General features: G+C 45.1%; 1 protein-coding gene across 1 annotated transcript in view; it reads left to right on the forward strand.

The window, feature by feature from the left end:
• LOC126336250 (nose resistant to fluoxetine protein 6-like) overlaps positions 1 to 24,502 on the forward strand; it is a 304,641-nt gene that overhangs the window by 91,399 nt on the left and 188,740 nt on the right. Inside the window, exon 3 of the mRNA XM_049999743.1 lies at positions 22,136 to 22,353. Coding sequence (XP_049855700.1) covers positions 22,136 to 22,353 — 218 coding nt within the window. The remainder of the gene's footprint in view (positions 1 to 22,135; positions 22,354 to 24,502) is intronic.

Below are 24,502 nucleotides of genomic sequence, written 5' to 3' on the forward strand. Positions count from 1 at the left end.
TCAACTGATGCTGAGGTGAAGCCTGTAGTATAGCACGAGGACTGCGATCGGCCCTTACGTGCTGATTGATGTTAGTCTTTCCCTTCCAAACAAAACTGAAGATGCAAACAACATATTGGCAGAATGAGATTTTCACTCTGCAGCGGAGTGTGCACTGATATGAAACTTCCTGGCAGATTAAAACTGTGTGCCGGACCGAGACTCGAACTCGGGACCTTTGCCGTTCGCGGGCAAGTGCTCTACCAACTGAGCTACCCAAGCACGACTCACGCGCCGTCCTCACAGCTGTACTTCCGTCAGTACCTCGTCTCCTACTTTCCAAACTTTACAGAAGCTCTCTTGCCCGCGAAAGGCAAAGGTCCTGAGTTCGAGTCTCGGTCCGGCATACAGTTTTAATCTGCCAGGAAGTTTCAACATATTGACAGTTTGTGCAACAAACCATCGGCGAAAGCTCTTCTGTGGTGGATGAGACGTAAGAGCCTTGAAAATGCTGAAGATTGTACGGATACATGAGATACTCGTGATGTATCCTCTATGCTCAACTTGGAAATGTATCACATGTCAGGGCTACTTGTCTTGCACCTATACCTGGCTCTTCTTCCGCAGTATGTAGAACGTGCTCGGGAGCAACACGTGGTCGACCTATAAATCTGTGGTGCTATGGATAGTGGCTCGACAACACAGCGATGCACATCACCAAAGGTTGGATGACTCGGCTGTCTTCGATCTGGAAAGGCCGTGTTATAGAGGCATGCATCTTCGTGTCCATTACCATTCGCACGGCCGTACGTAAAAATCATGTCTGCCTGCGCATGAAATGAATATCCTGCCACGCTTGAACGGAACACTTTAAATTAACTCACTTCCCGTAGCGCATGTGCACAATGAACACGAAGACTGGCGAATGACGGGATTCAACAGGTCTCCCTGGCAATACGACACCATGAGCCATAAGGGTGCATAGCTAAATGAGATAGTTGGATTGCACCTGGAACGTCAACTTTCATTAATACCTCGAAAACTAAGGATTTTCAGGCATACGTTAATATGAACTTCTTTATTGTTTTGTGTAAGGAACCTGTCCCCAAAGACAGTAAAAATATTTTTGAAACACTCGGTATAATACTTGCAATTGGCTCGTGAAGCAAAAAAAGTTCAGCAGTATGTTCCAGCTACTTGAAGACACTGCAGACAATGTGTCGTTTGAAAGAAGGGCAAGGTATCGACATAGACCTCGAGCAGTTCGTACGACGTATATAAAGAGGCGATTGTAACGACGATTAGAAGATTTGGAAACAAATGTGCGAAGAACTTGAGATTCGGGAGATATAAAACAAGTTCTCGCGCAATAAACGGGTTGCAGCAGCTGCTTTATCCATATTGTAGCGACTGAAAGCTCGCTGTCTACAGGACCACCACGTCAGACTACGGTTCTCTCAATGTGCTCTACGATGGAGCGCTCGAGATTCGCAGCTCGCACGATTCAAAGACAGCAATAAACAAATGTGAACAGATGGATATCTTCGAACGATCATTGAAGAAAGACATCATGTTTCCCTTAGTATTTATGCATGGACAGGAACTGTGTGGATCAAACTCCTAGTGTCATACAGTTTACCGAAAAAATTAACAGGTGCAGTTTATCACAAACTTCTTCACAATAAATTCTCTGCATTACTAGAGAATGTTGACCTTAATAAAGACAGCGGATACGACCTCTGTTAGAGAAGGCACCACACCATGGTCTACGTCTTATATTGAAATATCTAACACAAACATTTAGACCAAACGAACGACTGATTCGTCGAGGTGTACCTGTAGCATGACCTCCCCATTCACCTGATCTTAATCTCTAGATGTGTGGACATTTGAAGTCATTGGTGTATTCCACACTTATCGACAGTATGTACACGTTGCAGTAGTGTGTTCCACTAAAATAAAAGTGGATGGTAACTACATTGAGCACCTCCTGTAGGGTCAATAGAAGCCTTTTATAGTATACAGTATAAATGTCTACTAGTAGTAGATTCTGGACATACAACGCTTGTCACTTGCTAAGAAGCCACTGCCAATTGCTACGGAACAACCAACGATTCCTAGGGAACACCCGGCCACTGACAGTAAAAGGAAATATAGAGAGCAGGACGTGATAACTGCAGCGAAGCCTGTGGACGAACGCTTTGTATGAATTCGCCAGTTCATGCAGAAACAAAGATTGTTGTGGAACTGATTTGTGCGACATTTCGTGTTGTACCGCAACATGTCTACACCATTTGATTGCTTACGGTCGTGGACGAACCGTTGGTCGGCTCGAAGCCGGTCGAAGTGTCACTACTGTGACCACAGTAATGGGTGTGTCCAAAAGTGTCATCTCGCCATTGGCAAAGGCCACAGGAGGTGGCCATAATATGAGAAAGCACGTCGGTGGTCGTTGATGGGCCACCGCAGTGCAAGAGGATAGCTACGTAGCCCTACTGATGACAACGAACAGACATCTCACTCTTAAGCAGGTCGCTGCAAACCTTGCAACTATTACCATTTAACGTGTCTCTGCTAGAACCATTTTTCGGCGATGAAACCAAGCTTTTTATATGCTCGGAAGCTTGTAGAATGAATCTCACTTCAATCACGCCATCGTCGAGGAAGAGGACGTTGGTGTAGGGAGCATGTTGGTTGGAGTCGGCAACAGTGGTCCAGAGTGATGTTATCCAACGCAGCGGGATGCAATCATGGTTGGTAGTCACAATTTATAATTAAGACAGTTTATTGACATGACGCCTTTTAAGGAATTTGACAATTACAAATTGTGGACGAGCCACTAGGTAAAGCTTTGCAAATACAGTTAGAAACGAAGCGTACTCAGTACTCAAATAAACAGTCCCTTAAGAGAAAGCTATAAAAAACTTAATGTTCCAGGAATTTATAGAAATCTTAAGCATAGCAATTATCAGTTACTTCACATAGTCACTTCGTCAAACTCCTTAAAACCAGTTACTACATTAAGATGGCCAAACTTAACATTCTTCACTAAAACACCCTTCTAAACTTACTACTTCAATTCGTTAAAGAAGCATTTGTTAAAAGGTCAATTACAACTTAACGTTGCCGGGCACTAATACCCGTCGCTTTATTTTCCCTTATTAAGAAAACGGAATTACTGACAAAACTTCAGAAATAGAAACTCCCATATAGGATATCCCTCAAAATACACTACTGGCCATTAAAATCGTTACACCAAGAAGAAATGCAGATGATAAACACATATTCATTGGACAAATAAATTATACTAGAACTGATATGTGATTACATTTTCACGCAGTTTGGGTTCATAGATCCTGAGAAATCAGTACCCAGAACAACCACCTTTGGCCGTAATAACGGCCTTGATAAAACAGAGCTTGAATGGCGTGTACAGGTAGAGCTGCCCATGCAGCTTCAACACGATACCACAGTTCATCAAGAGTAGTGACTGGCGTATTGTGACGAGCCAGTTGCTCGGCCACCATTCACCAGACGTTTTCAATTGGTGAGAGATCTGGAAAATGTGCTGGCCAGGACAGCAGTCGAACATTTTCTGTATCCAGAAAGGTCCGTACAGAACATACAACATGTGGTCGTGCATTATCCTGCTGAAATGTAGGGTTTCGCAGGGATCGAATGAAGGGTAGAGCCACGGGTCTTAACACATCTGAAATGTAACGTCCACTGTTCAAAGTGCCGTCAATGCGAACAAGAGGTGACCGAGACGTGTAACCAATGGCACCCCGTATCATCACGTCGGGTCATACGCCAGTATGGCGATGACGAATACACGCTTCCAATGTGCGTTCACCGCGATGTCGCCAAACATGGATGCGACCATCATGATGCTGTAAACAGAGCCTGGATTAATCCGAAAAAATGACGTTTTACCATTCGTGCACCCAGGTTCGTCGTTGAGTAGACCACTTAGGCGCTCCTACCTGTGATGCAGCGTCAAGGGTAACCTCAGCCTTGGTCTCCGAGCTGATAGTCCATTCTGCTGCAAACGAACGAACTGTTCGTGCAGATGGTTGTTGTCTTGCAAACGTCCCCATCTGTTGCCTCAGGGATCGAGACGTGGCTGCACGATCCGTTACAGCCATGCGGATAAGATGCCTGTCATCTCGACTACTAGTGATAAGAGGCCGTTGAGATCCAGCACGGCGTTCCGTATTACCCTCCTGAACCCACCGATTCCATATTCTGCTAATAGTCGTTGGATCTCGACCAACGCGAGCAGCTATGTCGCGATACGACAAACCGCAATCGCGATAGGCTACAATCCGACCTTTATCTAAGTCGGAAACGTGATGGTACGCATTTCTCCTCCTTACACGAGGCATCACAACAACATTTCACCAGACAACGGCGGTCAACTGCTGTTTGTGTATGAGAAATCGGTTGGAAACTTTCCTCATGTCAGCACGTTGTAGGTGTCACCACCGGCGCCAACCTTGTGTGAATGCTCTGAAAAGCTAATCATTTGCATATCTCAGCATCTTCTTCCTGTCGGTTAAATTTCGCGTCTGTAGCACGTCATCTTCGTGATGTAGCAATTTTAATGGCCATTAGAGTACACATATTGAAAACAGTTACCAATAAAGGGAGAATTAATGGCGCTTCAACACTAGTGCCAAGCTAAGATCCAATTACATAACATGACAGAACATCTTACATAAACAACTACAGAAGAAGCACTGATCTTTAGAAATGAGTGCTCAGACATGTTAATAAAGAACTACTAGAAAGAGCTGCGCAAGTAACTCAGCAGATGCTATGCAATTTAAAGTTTAATCAGTTGACAGTCGCTAATATTTAAGGAAACAGGTTCGTATAAGAACAGGTTACATACAATATATATTTATATACACTCCTGGAAATGGAAAAAAGAACACATTGACACCGGTGTGTCAGACCCACCATACTTGCTCCGGACACTGCGAGAGGGCTGTACAAGCAATGATCACACGCACGGCACAGCGGACACACCAGGAACAGCGGTGTTGGCCGTCGAATGGCGCTTGCTGCGCTGCATTTGTGCACCGCCGCCGTCAGTATCAGCCAGTTTGCCGTGGCATACGGAGCTCCATCGCAGTCTTTAACACTGGTAGCATGCCGCGACAGCGTGCACGTGAACCGTATGTGCAGTTGACGGACTTTGAGCGAGGGCGTATAGTGGGCATGCGGGAGGCCGGGTGGACGTACCGCCGAATTGCTCAACACGTGGGGCGTGAGGTCTCCACAGTACATCGATGTTGTCGCCAGTGGTCGGCGGAAGGTGCACGTACCCGTCGACCTGGGACCGGACCGCAGCGACGCACGGATGCACGCCAAGACCGTACGATCCTACGCAGTGCCATAGGGGACCGCACCGCCACTTCCCAACAAATTAGGGACACTGTTGCTCCTGGGGTATCGGCGAGGACCATTCGCAACCGTCTCCATGAAGCTGGGCTACGGTCCCGCACACCGTTAGGCCGTCTTCCGCTCACGCCCCAACATCGAGCAGCCCGCCTCCAGTGGTGTCGCGACAGGCGTGAATGGAGGGACGAATGGAGACGTGTCGTCTTCAGCTTTGAGAGTTTGGTGCCTTGGTGCCAATGATGGTCGTATGCGTGTTTGGCGCCGTGCAGGTGAGCGCCACAATCAGGACTGCATACGACCGAGGCACACAGGGCCAACACCCGGCATCATGGTGTGGGGAGCGATCTCCTACACTGGCCGTACACCTCTGGTGATCGTCGAGGGGACACTGAATAGTGCACGGTACATCCAAACCGTCATCGAACCCGTCGTTCTACCATTACTAGACCGGCAAGGGAACTTGCTGTTCCAACAGGACAATGCACGTCCGCATGTATCCCGTGTCACCCAACGTGCTCTAGAAGGTGTAAGTCAGCTACCCTGGCCAGCAAGATCTCCGGATCTGTCCCCCATTGAGCATGTTTGGGACTGGATGAAGCGTCGTCTCACGCGGTCTGCACGTCCAGCTCGAACGCTGGTCCAACTGATGCGCCAGGTGGAAATGGCATGGCAAGCCGTTCCACAGGACTACATCCAGCATCTCCAAGATCGTCTCCATGGGAGAATAGCAGCCTGCATTGCTGCGAAAGGTGGATATACACTGTACTAGTGCCGACATTGTGCATGCTCTGTTGCCTGTGTCTATGTGCCTGTGGTTCTGTCAGTCTGATCATGTGATGTATCTGACCCCAGGAATGTGTCAATAAAGTTTCCCCTTCCTGGGACAATGAATTCACGGTGTTCTTATTTTAATTTCCAGGAGTGTATTTACCAGCTTAACCCTCCTTGGCGGAAGGGAGATAAATACTAAACTTTGGAAGGCGGTATGCGAACAACGCCGGGTAGTGGCCAAGTTCTTAAACTCTGCCAGGCCTAGGCCTCGGATGACATTTCACTCCCCGCCAAGGCGCGGGCACAGTCAAAGGTTTCTGCGCGAATCACAAAGACATTCCAATAACTCTGCAACATAGAAACACTCGGCAGAACCTTTGACTCGATATATGGGTAAGCGTGTAAGTAACACGATACACTACTGACAAATTCGCAACTTTGACCTTGAGCATTTTACACATGGACAACTGTATTAATAGAGTGCAGTCTTTGAAAACGCCAACATAAAATCCTTTGCTTACAAGAAACACAGAGCACTAGAAAACTTCTGAGAAAACTGTCAAATAACGGCCACCATTTAACTAGGCCAACTGAACTCTTCCACACTATCTTAATGTTCGACTATGAAAGTCTCACCATAATAATAAAATTTAAATGCCTCTGAGTGCGTCGGTCAACAAAACGCAGTTACGACCACTTACTTCATATCACGTACACAATACGAAGGAGCGGGTTGCACAGCTTCACCGCTTCACTTCAAATTTTGTTCCGAGCGAAGTCACAGAACTTGTGTCTCCAAGCTGCCCATGACGCCAAAACGCCCGACCAATTTCACACCACAACATGTAATGGTCATCACGCTCGTTCGGCAGTCGTTGACACTCGCCTTCCAGCGAAAGTCACGAGATCTCGAGAATTACCCGTCGAAGACTCACAACCAAATCGCTTCGCCCGCCAACCCAGAAGATAAGACACGCTAAAAGGAAAGATAGCTTAGCTCAACCACAATCGATCTCAACGATACACGAACAAAATAACACTGGAGCCAGCTCGCCACGGTTCAAAGCCTGTATTTTTTATTCTGCGATTCATTTGCTCTCCTAAAGACCTATCCAAAAATGTATCACAGTACCATTCACTGAAACACAACTTTATTAATTAAATAACACAACATTGACGTTGACGCTCCCAGCACTTAATGCAGGTACTCGGGCTAATGGAACACATCCACGTGCTGACGTTGACAGAGACAAATGTAAACATAAGTAGAATGCACACTCGTCATTCCGTCAACCATCGTCAATTGGAGAGTTGTGTGAGTAGAATGTACACCAACGAACACAAGTAAAAATCCTACTCATCTATGGGTAATTTATGTTATCAGTACAGTAATTGCAATACTGATTTCTTATGCACGGGCACATTTTGTAAAGTAGTTTAGTCCTTTTAAATACTGTTGCGTAGAGAGGCAAACAATTAAGGCTGTCCTTCCTACAAACTGCATCGACATACCGTTTCTTTTATTGTTGTTGTTGTTGAAGGAAGGTGAAATGCTACGCAGGCAGCGGAACTGTACAGAGAACGATATTCTGAAAAGAACCCACCTTCCCGACGAATGTTTTCTCGTCTTGTTGCGAACTTTCAGAAAAATGGAAGTTTGAACCCAAGACGACGCAATCGTCGTAGCACTCGCACAGACGAAGCTGGCGAAGTTACTGTTCTCGCTTCCGCTGTTGCGAATCCACATGTGCGCACACGACAGCTTGAACACGAGACTGGCATTACTAAAACCAGTGTACGTCGTATTCTTACACGTCACCGGTTCCATCCTTACCATGTACACCTACATCAAGACTAGCATGGGAATGATTTCCAGAGTCATGTACAGTTCTGTCAGTGGGCACAGCAGCAAATCTTCGCCAACCCGAACTTCTTCTCCAATGTTCTATTTACCGATGAATGTTCCTTTTCAAACAAAGGACAGGTAAATACAAGGAACATGCATTATTGGTTCAGCGACAACCTACGAGGGCTTACATAGATGGAACATCAGCGTCAATGGAGGGTTAACGTCTGGTGTGGGATGCTTGGTACTACAGTTATTGGCCCTTATTTCATCAATTGTAGTCTAAACGGCACAGCGTATGCCAACTTCCTCAGACGAATTCTTCCTCCTCTTCTGGATGAAGTGTCGCTAAGAACCAGAATGCTTACGTCTTATCAACACGATGGATGTCCAGCTCATAATGCCTTGCGTGCGCGTCGTGTTATGAACCGGAGGTATCCTGCCAGATGGATTGGTCGAGGAGGAACAGTTACTTCGCCTTCTAGGTCTCCTGATTTAAATGCTCTGGTCTTCTTTCTTTGGAGATGCGTTAAAGACGTTGTCTATCGCGATATTCCAACAACTCCAGAGGACATGCAGGAACGTATCGCGCTTGCTTGTAATTCTATTCATCAGGCAACACTGGAAGTAGTAAATAAGTCTTTCATTCAACGAGGGCACCAGTGTATCGGTGTTCAGGGTCACCACTTTGAGCACCTTTGAATGTTCTACTCCTGGGCAATGGTACAGGAGAGTGAAAGTCAATTTTGTGTTATGTTTTTACCTGGTTTTTATTTGTTTTCTGACAACTCCAGCAAGTGGACGAGTTTGTGACCCCGGGCTCAAAGTCATTGTTGTGTTATGTGATTAATAACGTTGTGTTTCAGTGAATGGTACACTGTGATACATTTTTGAATACGTCTTTAGAAGAGGAATTGAATTACCGAATAAAAAATACAGGGTGCCATTTAAAAAAGTCAAACCGCTGTTCATTTCTCTGTAAAAAACAAAGCTACAACGAAGGCAATCATGTTGATGTCCCCCTGACGGCTAAAGAATATTTGCTTCAAACATTTTGTAATTTGCATCTGAACAAACAGTTATTTAGGGTGGGCAAGATAAATGGAACACACTGTATGTATAAACAAACTTCTGTTTTCTGGTTTTGACCAGCGTCCCATAAGAATATGGGGCACATATTTTTAAACGTCTTGTATGAGTCGCTCAGAAAGTATTTTGTTCATATACAGTCCGCATTCGAGAGGAAGACAGTTCAAACCCTCGTTCAGCAACCCTGATTTAGGTTTTCCGTGTTTTCCCTCAGGCAAATGCCTGGATGGTTCCTTTGAAAGAGTACGGCCGACTTCCGTCCCAATCCTTCCCTAATCCGGTGACCGATAACCTCGCCGTTTGGTCGCCTTCCTGGAATCAACCGACCACATAAGGTCACCTTCGAAATGTTACAAAAATGTCTGCAGTATCGACTAGCGCGACCTACCTTCAGGTAATATATGAAGCAGCAGCAACTGTCGACTGACTGAAACTTCCTCCAGAATAAAACTGTGTGCAGGACCAGAGCACACTCCGCTGCAGAGTGAAAATTTTAATCCTGAAACATCCCCCAGGCTTTGGCTAGACCACGGCTCCACAATATCATTTCTTCCAAGTGTCTTGGAAGTTTGACAGCACAGCTTCTGTGAGGAGTTGAGATACCGGTGGAAATAAAGCTGTGAGTACGGGTCGTGAGTCGTGCTTGGGTACCTCAGTCGATGGAGCATTTGCCCGCGATAGGCTAAAGTCCCACGTTCGAGTCTCGGTCTGACAGACAGTTTTAACTTGCCAGGAAGCTTCACATCAGCGCACATTCCGCTGCAGAATATCAATTTCATTCTGTCGACTGTCTCTTGTGCGCCACATAGTTGCCACTAAAGCCGTTGAAACGTCCCCTTAGAAACATTAGAGAATTACTATGCTGGTAAACCTTTACGCTACTTGATTTTCAAACAGCTGAGCAGATCTGAACGTACTCTGACATTTCGCTATTTACCTACTCTGATCAACACTAAACTGACACACAATATTTTTAGCGCAACGCAATCTGACTTTCAATAATCCCTACAAAAGAATGGCCCTGACTGACAATAACCTATACCTTTCATGAATCACTTACCTCACAAAAATCTTAGTTACTCAAACTACTGCAATACAGCGTGCGCCAATACTGCCAGCTGAATAAAAGATTCAAACTACTGAAGCCACTAACTACTGATAGGCATAGTTAGCAAATGAAAGATTTTGATAGAGAACAAACAATGTATTTACCTTATTAGTTCAAAAGTCATTAGCAAAAAGTCATTAGTCATTATATATATATATATATATATATATATATCAGTTCATGACATCCAGTCTTACAAATGTACTGTCTCTGATAGACTCACGTCCAGATGACCCGCTCTCAAAACTTCGCCATCTCTCTCCCCACATCCACCAATGCTGGCGGCTCACCTCCAACTGCTCAATGCTACGCCCTGTTAACAGCCAACTGCCCAACACTACAATAGCAGATTCCAACAATGCTAACCAGCTACAGACTGCACACAGCACAGTCAATGATTTTCATATAGAGCGCTACGAGGCGTTACCAACATAAAAACCTAAAGAGCCTACTTGCACCGTTAACTGGAATATTTCAGGAAAATCTAAATAAAGCAGGACGTAGAGATCACAAGACAAATTTTGAACAGGGTCCGAATGTTACTGACGTCAGCTGATGTAGTCGACCAGCCTGTTGAATACGCTGTTCTGACAGGGAGGCTGGTGAGCTGGCAGTGCGTCGTCTGCCGACTTCCTGCCTTTTGTTCTGAGGAACCTCGTAAGCCTCTTCGTTCATACTGACAAGCTGATTTGTCGGGGGAGAGCGTACAGCCACCGCAGCTCGATTATGGGCTGAACGGATATACGAAGACTTTTAATATTTAAGGTTTCCACAACACCGGAGTATAGCAGTTCATGCCTTGAGAAAGACGAGAGTGAAAAGAGCAAGAGATGCAGAACGCGAATTTCGTGTGACACAATTGGCACTTACAGACAGCTCACAACACCGACTTTGAGGCGGCTGGAAGCGGTTGTTGCGATTTCTTTTACCGCAAACTATAATGTTATGATCCAGTTTTATGGAGGCACGTGACGTAGTGTCAACTTAAACTCATCATCTGCGTAGAGGACGCCACGATCAGGCAGCTACTGCAGCGTTTGGCATGGCGTGAGGGCAGCAAGGTGATGAGCTGCAGACATTCCCGGGCAGATGCGATAGCTCGTCGCTGGCTTCACAATAAATTGCAGGACTCCCAGCGGTCGTTCTCCACAGATACTCCGATTTTGGAAATTGCGGCGGTCTATTCAAAACAAGAGGTGCTGAATTCTCAGCGAAGGTATTGCGCAGATTCATCACAATATGTACTCAATGTACCTCAGAACATTGTTACACTATAATCGCTGTGAACATCATTCTACAGTTCAGATCTGGCTACCATCTTATGTTTCACCTGCTAAAATTCCTGTTCGGTTATCATTTTCAGAGTGACAAAGAAGAACTTATGGCTATCGCAAATCCCAAGCGGAGGGCATTATGGCAAAAGAATACAGAAAATGATCTCACAATACATGAAGTGTATCAGTCCTCATGACAAATAAGTTCAGGATTAGTTGAAGAATGGATGTGTCATTTTCAATAATACGAGGGTTATTCGGAAAGTAAGGAACGATCGGTCACGAAAAGAAAACCACAGTGAAAATCCGATGAAGTTTTGAACCGGTGTGTTGGGCAGCGTCTCTAGTATGCCCTTACGGCGTTATTTTTACTTCTGAGCACACAGGGAGCACATAAAGATACCTAGGACAATAGTGTCTCCCGCCGAGTACGAGGGCCTGGTGAGAACTTTCGCCTAAAGCTATGCAGCTAACATTACATAACCATCGTGCGTTTTCTTCTTCAAGACAGTTTCCAGCTGCATTCTGCAGTGGCAATGAAGATGCTCTTGCATCGTTTTCAATTGGAAATGTTTGACTACCCACAATACAGCCCGTAATTGAATTGTCTCCCTCTGAGTTTCGCCTCTGCGCACATGAATCGTTGGCTATGAAGATCATATTTGGCACAGACAACGAACTGTAGACCAGCTTAGAGAATTGGCGGCAAGCACTGGCGGCTCCCTTCTATAACGAGGGTATTGGGAAGTTGGTATAACGCTGCGACAAACGTCTAAATCGGATCTGCGACTATGGAGATAAATAGCTGGAAGTTGTAGCTAACTGTTGCAAATAAAACAGTTTTGGTTTTAACTGTGGTTTCCATTTCGCGACCTATCGTTCCTTACTTTCCGAATAGCCCTCGTGTATCCAGGTATCGATATTATCTTTCTCTTCACGACCGTAGGGAAGTCTACAGTAGTCATAATTCTAGTGCAACGATAATATAACTGCGGCCCGAATGAACTACTTGTGCAGACCGCAATTGTTAGCTGTATTTTGTAATAATACGCATCTAGGAAAAAAATGGCTCTGAGGACTATGGGACTTAACATCTATGGTCATCAGTCCCCTAGAACTTAGAACTACTTAAGCCTAACTAACCTAAGAACATCACACAACACCCAGTCATCACGAGGCAGAGACAATCCCTGACCCGGCCGGGAATCGAACCCGGGAACCCGGGCGCGGGAAGCGAGAACGCTAACGCACGACCACGAGCTGCGGACACGCATCTAGCAACTAACAGTCTAACGATAAAAGATTCTTAAGAGTGCAGTTTTCCTGCTCAGCAGCATACTAATTACAGATACAGTTATACCTTAAGATGTGCTTCATTTTAATTAACGTTAGTGAATTCGGCAGTGAGCTAAGTGAAGTTGACCACTATTGACAACTCAAGAGCGTGCGCGACTCGTACCGATCAGCTGCTATGGTATAAATTTCGATATAGAATTAACATGCATTCGTCAGTACGGGTTATACAAACATATTTGTAGTAAGGAATATGAAATTGGAGCTTTTAACGTGCTGGCTGGCTGCCAACGTATCGATAGTTCCTTACTATAGCTACTCTATTGTGGGTCTCATAACGTAGTGATTTGTTTAGGTTATCAATTATTAGTAAAATCGGCACACAAGGTGCCCCCCCCCCCCCCCCACAATGTCAGTATTGGCTCTTGTGCTAAAAGTTTGAAGATCACTGCCTTAGTTTGTGTTACTCGTGGCGTGCCATACTAATGGCGAGGGCAGTTTGTGAACTGTATCTGGTTGCTCAGTCAGTATAATCTGTTCGCTGAAGGGTAAACAACGGTTTTGGGGAGGGGCGTGCCAATTCCTGGAAGGAAGCTGCAAAATGTGCTTGAAATCTTATGGGACTTAACTGCTAAGGTCATCAGTCCCTAAGCTTACACACTACTTAACCTAACTTATCCTAACGACAAACACACACACCCATGCCCGAGGGAGGACTCGAACGTCCGCCGGGACCAGCCGCACAGTCCATGACTGCACCGTCCCAGACCGCTCGGCTAATCCCGCGCGGCCATGAAAGCTGCAACTGCAGTAAAGGAATCAGTTTCCCATCCAGCAATGTAGCACAATGTGAGACGGTTTCAGAAGGTTCTGCTTACGTGCTTGTCTTACTCATAGTCCAGTGATGCTCGCTTCCCACGCCCGGGTTCCCGGGTTCGATTCCCGGCGGGGTCGGGGATTTTCTCTGCCTCGTGATGACTGGGTGTTGTGTGATGTCCTTAGGTTAGTTAGATTTAAGTAGTTCTAAGTTCTAGGGGACTGATGACCATAGATGTTAAGTCCCATAGTGCTCAGAGCCATTTGAAGTCCAGTGATGTGTTGTACATCCAATAACTGGGCTCTCAAGTAGTCGAAGAACAATGCACCCTTTGTTAGGAATGGAATAACAATGAAAAGACACTAACTTCTACAGGTAGCATAATTAGGCTAAAATGGCACTTATTAGTTCCCTGAGTCAGTCACAAGAAGAACTAGCAGTTGGCAAGTAACCGTCCAGCTCTTTTGTGAGTTGTAAGAAGTGGCAAGCGACTTCATTGGAATCCTGGCTGGTGTCTGGGTCAGTGCTGGAGCTGCTACCGGTGGACACTACAGCGAGTTGTGCATTTTTTTGTGCAATGGCCGGCGAGCATGAAACACTGTTGCGAGTGTAGCTCAGAGGCGAGCATGTGCTGCCACCGTGTCTGGCGTAAGGCCCGGAGCGTATGCTGAGCGACTGCCAGTGCTCTCATGGACTGGTCACTGACTGCGGCTGGTTTAAAAAACGGAGGCGAACTGGCAGCGTAAAAAAACGCTCTTCAGCCAAAATTACTTAAACTGTATTTAAAGGATGGTTATATATGTAAAAAAAAAGACAGTAACAGTCGATTTTGTAAAAACCGTATTGCTGGACGATATTTACGATTTTCACATAAAAACAAATGACAATAAATGAGGGTTTGTAAAATATACATGGACTGAATGGTGCTCTAGTGAAGGTTTTTAGAATTGGTTCTATGATTTTATATTACAGTTATAGTCACTGATGAATGTGAATGATGCCTGACGGTTTTGCTAGGTCATACACGAAAATATAGTCATAATGAAGATATGGTAATGAATATGACTATTAGGTCCTGTAGAACTGCAGGTGGCGACAGGAAGCAGCAAGGTGGATGAAAGTGGAAAGATTTTGTGAGGTCGAGAGTTGTAATTATGTTTGGAAAGAGGATTATATCTACGGACGGATTTGATTGTCAGGGATTTGGTTAAAATTCCTCCGAGAAAGGTTGGATAAGGCAAGAAGGTGCATGGAAGGTGGAATATGGATATAGTGGCGCTACGGGGTACCTGTATTGGTTATTTGTGGGTGGGAACTTGGGTGCTGGGACTGGGTTTGCGATTAATGCGGCGGATCCGAAGGTGCTCTAGAAATGCCCTCCCAGGCGATGCCGCCTCTGAAGCAGGCAGGCGTACGAATTTCCACATGGACTTGACGGCGACACCATAGTCAGTGAGGCGCGCTATGCCGGCGGCAAGTCAGGTGCCCCTGTGGCGGCTGCAGGCTGGTTCCGGCGGATGGCTGGACGCGGCAACCCGCCAGTCGCAGGTCTATGCCTGGTAGCCTATCCACTCGGTGACTGGCCGTGGATGCTGCTTAGGGAAAGATTGCAGAGCTATGTTGGCAGTAGCTGCAGGCTGTGCGCTTACGTTACGTATAGAAATAATGAGTGTCAGTTGGCTATATTTCTCGATAATAACGGATAGTTGGATAGTTTTGTGCTGTGGACGGGGGAGTGCACTTTGAGGAAAATCTCGCTGCCGCTCAAAAAGACTAATAAAGGTATTCTGGTAGGACTGATGCATTGGTTTCAGGGCAGCACACACACACAATGTAGGTAACACAGAATAGTGAACAGCAAAATATATTACTCAACATTGGTAACACTGGTTGCAGGAAATGAAGAATACAGGTTTAACCTATCTGTCCTGCGTTGACTACAGTTCCATGATCACAAACTTAATGATGTTCTCTGACTAAATGGGAAGAAATCTAAATCTTCTGTCTTGATTACTATTCGAAGAACAGCTCAAAACTTGCAATAATCAGTTAAACCTCTAGGCAAGCGGTCTCTGTCCATATACAATTGATTCTATTCACTGTCTTGTTTCTACTGAAGACTAACCACTATACGTCTGCCACTGTTTCCGTCTCACTACACTACTAGGAGACTTTTAAGAAAGGACGAACGTTATGCAGGAATTCCCTAGCAAGACTCGGACTGATTTACGACTTGCAACTGAGAACTTCAGCTCGTGCACGGTTACTTAAGAGCGCGTTTCTCCTCCTAGTGACGCTGCATCTTCAGGGAACGTGATTCTCACAAGCAGTGTGATTAGTCTGCGCGCAGCGATATTTCTACTGCGAACGGACGTCCACGGTACTTCTGGAACCAACTGTCTCAATCTCTTCTTGTGTGGTATCTCAACAAATCACACTTTTAACCTCTGTATCTAAAAACGGATAGAGATCTCAAGAAAATTTCAAAAGTTGTGCGAGATCGGGATCTTAGAAAAACATCGTACAAATTTCAGTCTTTTTTTGCGTTGCCGTCTTGATACTGCCGCTCGATTTTGGTAAAAAAATGGTGGAATACTTTTTTTACAATTTTCTAAGGAGTAGCCCACGATATAATGGTCCCTCCATAAGTCCCACCAAAGACATCAAACGCAACAAGAACAAACTAATTTTCTCTGTTTGCCTAAGCTGGAGGAGATGAGTAATAATCATACTTTGACCCTATACTGCAGGATACTGACACTAAGACGATCCTTCTATTGGGTATACAAATTGTCCCTAGCCGGAGGGCTGTCAATGACACTTGACCATACCTTTCTACCAGCAATAGGACCCCGATTATGAGCCCCAGAAAAATCCCGTTTTTATGCGCGGCATTTTGGATCGTAGAGGTAAGCATGCTATTGCATGGGTACCGATTTTTAAATATGTGCAGTACATAAATGTATATAATATACAAATGGGAAATGTTGTTACCAAAATATCTCAAAAAGTTCTTGAACGATTTACTTCAAAATTTAACTCGCTGCTACAGTAGACATTTGGACGGACATACTAAGAATGTAAATGCTCATTCGTTAAAAATCTCAGATCTCCGAAAATTCTTCACCTATTGCTTAGAAATATTGACACAACGTACAGTGTACCCTGTTTATCGTGGCCATCTCAAAAAATGTTTTTGTACAGAGGCATAATGAAAAATGTGTCGATCAAATGTTTGGCTCTGTTACCAGATGACATTAACCAGCTTGATCGCCTTTCTTGTAACTTCCTCCGTTACGAACATATTAAGAACAGTACATTTTTTAAAAATAGCACCCTATATTTTCTGTTCGGAAATACATTTCTCCTCAAGGCCAGTATTCATGTAAACATAGTATTAAACTTTTAAGGAAGAAAACCGGTAATCTTTAATACCATTGTGTAGTACTGTAATCCATTCTGAGGACAAAAGGGGATACAACGTTCAAAGACGCTCAAGGTGGTGACCTTGGACAGTGGTACACTGATGCCTGTCATGGATGAAAGAATTAATCGTAGCTTCCAGTGTTGCCTGCTGAGGCTAATTACAAGCAAGCAAGATATGTTCCTGTATATTCTGGAGCTACTGGAATATTGCGACATACAATATATTTTCTGCATCCACAAAGAAACAGGTCCAGAGGAGTTAAGTTGGAGACTGAACAGGCCAATCCACTGTTACTCGACAACCAGTACATCTGGCGTGGTAATTCTAATTCAGAACGTGACGTGCACCCAAGGCACTATAAGCTGGACATCAATCTCGTCGGTTCCATATAGGCAATTTGTTTCTTAGCGGCACTTCATCCTGAAGACGAAAAAGAATTCGTGTGTGGAAGTTGTCATATGCCCTGTCGTTTACGTTAACATCGATGAAATGTAGAGGCTAATAATTGTTGTACTAAGCATCCCATACTAGTTATTAAGTCTCCATTGACACTCATCATCCATTCGCCTAAGCCGTCGTGGGTTTTCTCTGGTCCAATATTTTAGGTTCTTTGCATTTACGTGACTTTTATTTCAGAAGGAACATTCAGCTGCAAAAAGAAGATAAAAGAAGTTCCGGCATGCGACGGTTGTCTACCGTGCCCAATGATAGAACCGTGCACGATTCTGGAAACCATTCCATTGGTGTAAATGTATATGGGAGGGGTTGAATTGGCGATGTGTTAGCATGCGATGTACATTGCTCTAGGAATGTCAATCTCTTGTTCAAGCTATATTGTTCTGAGGTGTGAATTCATTGTAACAGGAAAGAGAACAGTAACTTTAGCGACTTCGTCTACGCGAATTCTGGGACTTTGCGTTGTACTGGGTTGAATTTTCTTGCTTCCTGAAGCGCCACAAGAAGACGAGAAAACGTATGTCGGTAATGTGGATTCTGGTCAGGGTACCGCTCTCTGTAGACCCCCTCGGCCTGAGTAACGGTACTCCTGCCTTCAACCACAATAAAAGGAGATTAATAGTGATGCAGTTTGTACTCAAGGACTGCCTTTACTGTATACACAATGTTGTTTGAAATTGCTACTGCTAATTTACATTTTCCATAGATGAGTAGCATTTCTACATTCTCTAGGTTGGTGTACGTTGTACTCAAACCAACCTGCATCAGAAGACGGTTGTATGAATTACCGGTGTGTTTTTTCCTTGTGTTTCCAGTTATTGACCGTCAGCTCCAGCAAGTGGACGAATTTCGTTGCGCTGGGGACCTCCACTGTGTGTGATAGTGCAGGAGAGGCAAAATTTTGAATAACTTCGTGTTTACTCGATTTAATTAGTTTTAACGGCCTACATCAATTAATTAAAAATTGTAACTACTTGTGCATTACTTTCGATACAGCTGCAGGAGGCTGATGTGGGCTTCGACTTACGTGCTCGGTTTAACATCTGATACCGTCTGGACTATCCCGATTCAGAATGCCCATCCGTGAGTTCAATACGTAGCTTTTCGCAACGGATAACGCAAACAGCCCTCGCAATAGAACCGTCGGTGCATTAATTATTTAGATATTAGGTAGAAGGGATTACCTAGCTACAAGAAAGATATAATGAATCCATATTTACTCAATTTAATATCTCACGTGAGCACACGCTGAAAGAAATTTACAGAGTATTCAGATACGATTGATAAACAAAACTGTTAACAAACATGGTGAACACTCTCTTAGAATATACCTTAAATGCTTATGGGTACATCGTCTGCAAACCGGAAAGGCACGAATGAAGTTACCGTCTCTGAGGTGGGCAGAAAGAATTGCGTGGTTATGTTATCTGAAGGGGATGTTAACCAGACATGCCAGAAAGTTAACCGCAACGTGTGGACACGATTCATAGAGTTGAAGTGCACTCGCGAATCGGACGAGGGGTTGGTGCAATAGTTGGCAAGGGACTGACTGAATCTCGCGCTTTCGAGAAAATCCTCTCAGGGCATGAACGCATACTTGGACCCACGTCGTATCCAGCGGAGCGACTCAAACGTTGCCTTCAGTGTCTTCGGGCAGCATCCGTGCCCCTTGTAGTCTGATACCAGTGATTCCCAGCACTTGTTCCGACTGCAGTTTGAACCAAGGATCACAACACCAGAGAGTCAGAGCAGCTGCATCCAATCAGATCTGAAATTAGAGATAAAGTGCCGCAAAACTTGGTTTTTCTACCCAGCCGAGCATTCTGCGAAAAAACAACTCCACCTAAACTTCCTCATCCAATCAAAAAATTGTGTGTGAAGTCTTATGGGACTTAACTGCTAAGGTCATCAGTCCCTAAGCTTACTCACTACTTACCATAAATTGTCCTAAGGACAAACGCACACACAACCATGTACGAGGGACGACTCGCACCGCCGCCGGGACCAGACGCACAGTCCAAGACTCCAGCGCCACAGACCGCTCGGCAAATCCCGCGCGGCCTCATCCAATCAAAACGTTTAATTAGTGGTCAGCCAGTGAGATGAGTAGAGATCGATTCTCCGAAGTACCCTCCCAACAAAACTTTTGAAAATGTCACTATATGGCTTGAGAACTCAGTTTCGCCAGCACAACCTCTCACGTCAACATATCAAACCCTAACGGGACAAGGTTTTGAGCTGTACTTTATACAGCGTCTAAAGTCTATCTTCAATGATTAGAACATGTCCATCTAAAGTAAACTGTTGTGCTACTGTGCATTTTAATCTGACTGTGTTTTTTTTTTTTTTTTTTTTTTTACGATGTAACAATCATCTGTTGAGCGCTACATATATGGACATGGCCATGTGCACAAGCTACTTTCTGATTATTAATGTTTCATTTTTCAAAAGCCTTTATATAATATGCTACATTTTATCTGCATGAGAACTAGGCTTGAGGTCCAACGCAAAATGAACCCATTTTAAATTTTTGAAGACTTGAAGATGACAGCAAAGTCTGTTGAAAGCGTTTGTTTCTAAATAAAGAATTCCTTGAGCTTTCTTGGCTCTAGACAGTTTTTTACGAAATAAAACAGGCGCTACTTCTCATTTCTCAACATGAGGAAATTCAGTCTTTACAAAGAAAAGGAGAAGTTTGTAAGAAAATGATGACCCTAAGTGCCGTTTAGTTGCAGCATACCTATGCGCAAACAGTTTGCACAATTGTAACCGACAAGTTCACCAGTTCACAAGAGGAGGCATGTGTTGAAAGTACTAGGCGACGTGTCAGTGTTAGTATTACCAGCCTGAAGTAAGAAAATGTCTTCTGAAACTCTCGACAACCGCAGCGTTCGGAAGCGTAACTATCTGTGCTTTGTGCTAGTGCACAAACATGTCCACCGCTCAATGGTCCGCTGGATGCCGGAGTCAAGCTCACACCTAGTGTGGGGCCACCTTCCTATTCCTAAGAATTCAACTACAAACGAAGTCTGACTTACTTTATTAACGATTGAAGATCGTTGATGGTTTGCTGTACCGGGAGGCGTATCTGAATTACGAGTGGAAGGGGGGGGGGGGGAGGAAGGGAAGAGGTTTAGTAAGTAATGCAACCCATATTTTTCTGAAGACAGGTTGGTTTTATTCGGGATTCCAGTACACCATATTATTTCCAACTCTTTTGGCTACAAAATCCTATTTTTCAACATAGTCCCCATGCCGTTCAATGTAACGGCCTTACGCCACCTTACTGAGAAGGCCCATATGCTCATATGATATCAGTGTATCGGTCGAGATCGGAGCCAACGTCTTGCTACATCAATAGCCTCTCCGTCATCCACATACTGCTACCTTGGAGAGGATCCTTCACTGGACCAAGCAGATGGAAGTCGGAAGGTGCGAGATCCGGGCTGTAGAGTGGATAAGGAAGAACTGTCCGGTGAAGTTTTGTGAGCTCCTCTCCGGTGCACAGACTTGTGTGAGGCCTTGCCTTGTCAGGAGAAGGAGAAGTTCGTTCACATTATTGTGGGAACGAACACGCTGAAGTCGTTTCTTCACTTTACTCAGGACTACACAACTTTGCATAGGCCAACTGGTGGACGAGTGTGTCATCATTACATCTAACTGAGCAACGAGGCGTTTCGTTATCTGTCGATCTCCTCGAATGAGAGTGTCCACACGTTCCAAATTGTAGGAGTGACAGCTGTGTGCGGCCGATCTGCACGCGAGAAATGGGACAGGTTTGCACGACCTTGGTGCGATGATGACAGACGCCCCGCCAACGACTCACCATGCTTTTGTTCATTTGTTCAATCCCAGGTCTCCGTATACATTTCGCAAGCGCCTATGAATATCTGCGTTGCTCTGGTTTTCCGCCAAAAGAAAATCAGTGACAGCTCTCTGCTGGGTTATAGACGCCATTTTTAAGGCTACGTATAGTGCCATTCGATCTTCATGGAACAATAGGAGCTGAAGCTGGAATATTCCACAATGTCCCACAGCAAATTCCGCGTTTTTTTTTTTTTCAACCGAAACTAGCCGAGAAAAATGTTCAGAAATGGCTCTGAGCACTATGCGACTTAACTTCTGAGGTTATCAGTCACCTAGAACTTAAAACTACTTAAACCCAGCTAACCTAAGGACATCATCACACTCATCCATGACCGAGGCAGGATTCGAACCTGCGACCAGAGTGGTCGCTCGGCTCCAGACTGTACGAGAAAAAAGTGTTGTATTACTTATTGAAAGCTGTGAGAAGACGATATGGAGGAGGTAGTGACTACAATTATTACTCTTTCTTCTCGAGTTCCGTATCCGATCTTTTCATCAAGTTGGCGGACATAGGCATCACAGGAAACAAGCCAGACAGACTACTGGTGGATGCATGTCAGAGCTCTCGCATTTCCAGTTTGGTGACGTATTTCCTATACCGCGCAGTGTGGCCCAGTATTATGACTAGACTCTCATTCGAGAGGACTGTGGTTCATACACTGTCCGACCATCCACATTTTTGTTTTTGTTTGGTGTCTAGCCTGCAGTGTGCAGCAGCGGAAGCAGACGGAGCTACTTGTAGCAATGGCGCTTAAGTAGGTGGAATAGATAGCTAATGCTCGACGGCGGCCTGTGGTTGCAGTGTACGACGCGTCGGTGAAGGCGCCCTCCGGCGTGCTGTACGGCTCGGTGTACCAGCTGGGCCACTTCGACCAGTGCGTGACGGCGGGTGCGGGCGGGCTGCGCGGCCAGTACTGCCTGCCGCAGGTGCAGGCGCTGCCCGCACAGCCGCAGCCCCTGCCGACCGACCCCTACAGCGACACCTTCCAGCAGGACCAGTCCGCCTGGCTCAAGCTGCAGGTCAGTGCGCCACGGAAACGCCCCGCTACTACCTCCTACCTCCTACCGCTCTTTTACCTTGGCGGCTCGCACATGCCCACCCAGACGCGGGAGATTGCTGCGTTGCCAGATGCACGCGCCAAGAGAAGCAGCGCCATGGTATAGTATAGTTCGCAAACTTACGTTTCGGGGGAGCGCGCAGTTTATGAAGTAAAGCCACCACGGCCGCATTAACCCTTTTGCTGCTTTAGAGATATGCTCCCCGCATTCCGCACTGTGCGCGATTTTGTCATCACTGAACTGCTCGCCAGTGCAGACACATGGTGTTCTGACTGCTTTGACACACTTATCATTCGATTTCACAAAAACTATTTGGCCCAAAAATTTGATTTTTACACATCTTCTTGACTGACACCTTCCCCCCATAAATGAGTTAATTTTGTTTCGATGTTCAACGCAGTTATCGTGCAGCATTAAATGCAGTAAACCTTTGCACGAAATTTTGAAGAGCTTGCAGAGGTAAAAGTCCACAGCGTATACTTCCCGTATGGTCTATTTTAGTTGCCACTAGAAATTTCAAAAAATTACATTCAAACGAATAAAATTGATGAAGTAAGACACTTCTATATTGTTTTTAAATTGGGAAAATATTAAGCACCAAACAAGGTTTGAACTCAGACTTTTTGTCGAGCAGTCCAACACCTTAACCATCACACTAACTCAGCTCATCATTTTGTTGAATTACTGGAGGACTTTTAGGACTCAAGATAAATAGCGACAAACACTGTTGGTATGACTATGAATTACTCACATTTCGTCGAAGTACAACAGGAAATAAACAATTACTGCTGTTCTTTATTGCAAAAAAGCGGTTAGTGAGAATGAATTTCCTTGCTATCACCTGAATTAGGAGGCTTAGTGCTTGTTTGGTTTAATTAATTAATAAACTATTAAGCAGTTGATATAAAGAATGCTTTTTCCAAACTTTCTTTTATAGAAAGTCTGCTATCAAGACATTGCTTTTGTTCAATTACTTTATTTATGACTGAACGTTTTTAAAACTGAACACACTCATCCGTGCTCTGCACTGCAGTCGAGCTCTGGCAACGTCGTTCTCTGTTCATTCGCTGGCTGTGTTTTGTGACGTCAGATGCGCAGAACGAACCTATACTCAGCCTCCATCGTAAATGACGCGCACTTTAGCTGTCGCGCTAGGCACTCAATGTAGCGGTAGCCGCCGAGTCGAGAAGAGGCGCAGTAGGGCAGCAGCAGCAGCAGCAGCAGCAGCAGCAGTTGTACTTGTGTGATAAACTGGAAAATAATTTAGTCTTTTTTTGTTCACGTGCTTCTGCAAAGAAGTGAACTGCACATGTGTATTTTACTGTGCAGACTAGTCGTTAGAAATTAATCAGTTTTTGTTTTTCGCATAAGTCTTGAGAATATCCTTGTGTAGGGCGGCTTCCTAGTGTAAATTTTCCGTACAGAGACATTTATTTCTGTTTAATAGCCTGCAGTCTCAGAGTTCAGTAAGAAATATGCACACCAGCTTTTAATGTTACTTTATTCTTGTTCGGTATATTTTCAAACTCAGTAGCACCGTTTAAGACCTCACATCTATGTTATACACCGTACGATATGGCTAGGGACTGTGCTTGTTATGAGCGGACACAAGGAGAGTTTGCTGCTGTCCGCAAACAGCTGGAAGCTGCGTTGGCTACCGCCGATAAGATTCTAGCTAATGCCCGAAGTTGCGGTGACGACGGGGCGCCAGTGACGAGACCTGCGACACTTTTGGTGACACTGGAATCCCCTGGTGGCCCGGACGTCACTGCCGTTGCGATACGCAACATCTGTCCGGTCCCTCCTCACTCCAGAGAGGGTGGCAGACAGTGGTGGGTTCGCGTGTCACTGGACGGAAGGCGAAAGAGGTAGCATGCCGTGCGGCTGGCTCCCTACGTCTTAGCAACAGGTACGAGGTGCTTCCAAGTGTTGATGATAACTCTAAGCCAGCGCGGGATGCCTTTCCTGTTGGGCCAGCAGTCGACTGAAAGCCCAGTCCGGACAAGTACAGAGGGTAGGTATACTAGTCATTGGCAGCTCCAATGTTAGGCGTGTGATGGAGCCCCTCAGGGAGATAGCAGGCAAAGTGGGAAAGAATTCCAGTCTGCAT

This window comes from Schistocerca gregaria, chromosome 2, assembly GCF_023897955.1.
Source record: "Schistocerca gregaria isolate iqSchGreg1 chromosome 2, iqSchGreg1.2, whole genome shotgun sequence".
NCBI classification, from domain to species: Eukaryota; Metazoa; Arthropoda; class Insecta; order Orthoptera; family Acrididae; genus Schistocerca; species Schistocerca gregaria.